The sequence below is a fragment of the Homarus americanus genome, unplaced genomic scaffold (assembly GCF_018991925.1).
Source record: "Homarus americanus isolate GMGI-L3 unplaced genomic scaffold, GMGI_Hamer_2.0 scaffold56333, whole genome shotgun sequence".
Lineage (NCBI taxonomy): Eukaryota > Metazoa > Arthropoda > Malacostraca > Decapoda > Nephropidae > Homarus > Homarus americanus.
The window spans coordinates 10983486-10987498 of NW_024734940.1; the positions used below are offsets into that span (position 1 = coordinate 10983486).

The 4013-nt window shown below is 42.2% G+C and overlaps 1 protein-coding gene across 1 annotated transcript in view; it reads left to right on the top strand.

The window, feature by feature from the left end:
* LOC121870556 (actin, clone 302-like) overlaps positions 1 to 1562 on the top strand; it is a 6985-nt gene extending 5423 nt beyond the window's left edge. Inside the window, exon 3 of the mRNA XM_042372387.1 lies at positions 59 to 1562. Within this exon, the coding sequence (XP_042228321.1) occupies positions 59 to 1060 (1002 nt within the window). The 3' untranslated portion in view covers positions 1061 to 1562. The remainder of the gene's footprint in view (positions 1 to 58) is intronic.
* The last annotated feature ends 2451 nt before the right edge of the window (positions 1563 to 4013 follow it).

Below are 4013 nucleotides of genomic sequence, written 5' to 3' on the forward strand. Positions count from 1 at the left end.
TATAAAGTTAAGATTTTTTGTTACTATATAATGTAACCAGAAACTGTACCTTCCCCAGGCTATGATGTTGGGCATGGTTAAAGAAACATACGTAGGTGAAGAGGCCCAGAAAAAGCGAGGTATCCTGACCCTCAAATATCCCATCGAACATGGTGTTATCACCAACTGGGATGACATGGAGAAGATTTGGCATCACACCTTTTACAACGAGGTGCTTGTAGCTCCCGAGGAACACCCAGTTCTATTGACAGAGGCTCCCCTCAACCCTAAAGTCAACCGTGAGAAGATGACTCAGATCATGTTCGAAACTTTTAACACTCCCTCCATGTACATTTCAATCCAGGCTGTGCTTTCCCTGTACGCCACTGGTCGTACTACAGGTGTTGTCCTAGACTCTGGTGATGGTGTGACGCACTCTGTTCCCATCTATGAGGGATACTGCATTCCCCATGCATTACAACGTCTAAATGTGGCTGGCCGTGACCTGACAGAATATCTTATAAATATCATGACTGAGCGTGGCTATAACTTCACAACCACTGCTGAGCGAGAAATTGTTCGTGACATCAAAGAGAAACTCTGCTATGTCTGTCTCGATTTTGAAAAGGAGATGGCTGCCTCAAACAAGAGTACCATCTTCGAGAACCTTTACGAACTTCCTGACGGTCAGGTTATAAAAATTGGTAATGAAAGGTTCCGCTGCCCAGAGGCTCTCTTCCAGCCCTCCTTCCTTGGTTTAGAAAATGCCGGAATTCACAAATATGTTTACAACTGCATCATGAGGTCTGACGTAGATATCCGCAAGAACCTTTACGCCAATGTGGTTTTGTCTGGTGGTACCACCATGTACCCTGGTATTGTCGACAGGCTACTTAAGGAAATCACTTCCCTGGCACCATCCACCATGAAAGTCAAGATTACTGCACCCCGAGAGCGCAAGTACTCAGTATGGATCGGTGGTTCCATCCTGGGTTCCCTCGGCCCTTTCCAGCAGCTGTTGATCACAAAGGAAGAGTATAACGAATCAGGTCCATCCATTGTCCACAAGAAGTGCTTCTGATCATTATGTAATGTAGAACTGTCGCCATAAAACTAGAAGTTTAAATGTTTATTCGGAATATATTTGATGGTCATTAAAACAAGTTTCATTTAATTATTTTTTCTTTTCTTTTCAAAGGAAATTATTATATAATTGTAAAGGCAAAAACGTTTCCCTCTTGAAGATAAATAAGTACAGTACTGTACTGTACTTACAGCTATGTCAAGGGAGAGACAATGACAGATACTGATATATTATTTATGTTCTTAAAAATCATTCAAAAAATCCCCGTATCATATAATTAATGAAAACGTGAGTTAGAACCGATAGAAGGGTAATTTTAGTTTAAGGTTAGGACAAGCTTGACTTAATATGCTACAGTACTATATTATGATCCTCACGTTGTAATCTTGTCGTTAAATCATAAGGCCAAATGCATGTTTTGCTATCCCTTCTTTATTTTTTTTACTATAAGGAAAGTCATAATTAATTTTCCTCCAATTATTTTTCATGCCATTACTTGTACCGTATTGTAAAAATAACACGAGTATCCTTGGGAAAATAAATATTTATTGTACCGTAGTTGTTTAAATATATATATATATATATATATATATACAGGTATATATATATACACTGTGGTCCCTCGGTTAACGAACACAATTTGCTCCAGAAGGTCGTTCGTTAACCAAAAAAAATTTTAACCGAAACCATTGTTTCAATGGGATTTTGGGTAATTGGTTCCAGCTCACCAAAAATTACATACAAAGTAAAAAAAAAAAAAATGCAGTAAAGTACACTTACTTTGAGGTGTGTATGTAGAAGGCTCCTGGTTGATGATGATGATGATGATGGGAATTAGAAGTGGGGGTGGAGAAGGGAGAAGAGAAGGAAGTGGGGGTGGAAGAGAAATCACCCATGCTTGATGCCGTCATTTCACCCATAAAGTTTTTAAGTTCACTCGGTGCAATTCAAGATTATTTTCTTTAAATCAACACTGCACTGCACTATATATTGTCAATGTTAAATAAATTTCAGAAGGACCAATAATTGTACAGTACTGTAAAAATGTAAAAATACTCTGTGTTCAAGAGACCCACAAGCAAGATGTTTCCTCTACTGAACAGATACAAACTGAGGCCTTGGTGGGTAAGTGAAGTGGCTGATGGGCGCACCAAAAACTAGTTCCCTGTACTGCAATTATGTTAAATAAGTGTTAAAATGACTAAAAAAATTAATATAAAACTTGGAAAATTATTGAATAGTACAACCTTCTTGATATTTACTCCAATTTTAATGATCAGGATCATTATCACATGGGGTTCAATGGGATACATTCCCTGCCAGTCCGACACCGCCCATATTATCAAAAATAAAATTCCTACACTACTACTACACATTTAAACAACCCTCACCACATCATTAAGAACAAGCCTGGTCGTCATCACATGTCCCCTTCGAGGCTATGGGGACTCTTGATGGTGGAGTGGAGACCGTCACTCTGACTGGGGGTGTAGGCTTTGGCTTGGCGTTAAAGAAGGTGAAATTCTTGGGTGGAACTGGAGAGGTGTCAGATGAAGAAAACCCTGCATGGCTGGTAACCCCAAAAGTCAAGGGTTGTGACTGTGACTTGAGAAAGGAGGTGATTGTTTTCTGGCATGTCTCCTTCTCCAGGTTCAGCTCCCTGTTGCAAAGCATGGACCTTCTCCACAATTGCCCTCACAGAAGAACTCCTGTTGAAGTTGGAGGTCATTTTCAGCCAGCAGATACATGGTAGAACTCACGCATTCAATGGCAGTGCTCAACAGTGTCATGGGTGCAGGGTTTTTTTCCTCACCCATTGACTCCTCCACTGCTTGCCTCAGTGCCGAGTTCCTCAGAGTGGCTCTCCAAGACCTCTGCCACATTCCCCTTATTGGCCTCCTTGGAGATGCTAGCAATGTTGTGGTATACAGTTACAACATCGGTGAAGCTACCTAAGTTGTTTATGCACTCCTGTTACACTTTCCTCATCATGCCATTCCTGCAACTCTGTGTGACCTCCTTCCATGACTTCTTGATATTCTGTATAGCATGCTTGATGGTGTAGCTGTGCCAGAATTCTTTGATGGTTGGCTTTCCCTCTCCATCTGTCGCCTCAAACAGCTACGTCATCAACCACTTCAAGTAGTAGGATTTGAAGGTTGTGATGATGTCCTGATCCATTAACTAGATGAATGAGGTGGTGTTGGGGGGGCGGGAACAGCAGTGACGTCAGTCCACTCACCAATCAGAGGTGGGTGTGAAGGCGCATTGTCAAGGATAAGGGTAAACATGTTGGCGATGTTCTATTCGACAACATACTCCTTCAGGTGCTTGGAGAGGTAGCCAGTCACATACCTCTGGCACAACAAATTGTGACCTATGCCTTCTTGTTGGAATGCCAGATGAATAGGAGGTGCTCCTTAATAAACCCTTTAAGAGCTCAAGGGGTTTCCAAATGGTACACCAGCATCAGTCAACTTAAGGTCCCCCTCACCATTGTCTCCAAGCAGTATGTAAGGCAGTCCTTTGCAACCTTGTAGTCTGGCGCAGTCTTCTCCTCATTGGCCAGAAAAGTCCTTGAAGTCCCGTCTCATTGAAGTTTAGGACCTGCTCGATGTTGTATCCTCCTTTCACCATCTTAGCCTTCAGGAGTGTTGGGAAGGCATTGGCACTCACGACGTCAGCACTGGCTGCTTCACCAGTTAAACGAAGGTTGTGGAAATTGGCACGCTTCTTGAGACAGTTGAACCACCCAGGACTTGCCTTGAATGAGACCTCAGTACCACTGCTCTCACCGCTCTCTGTCTTTAGCGTTGTCTAGATGTTGCACGCCTTTGCCATAATGATAGCTGTGGAGAGAAGCAAGTGGCATCGAATCTGGTCCTGAATCCAGTCTTGGAGTAGCTTCTCCATCCTCTCCATGATAGGCTCACACTTCTTTTATGACCTA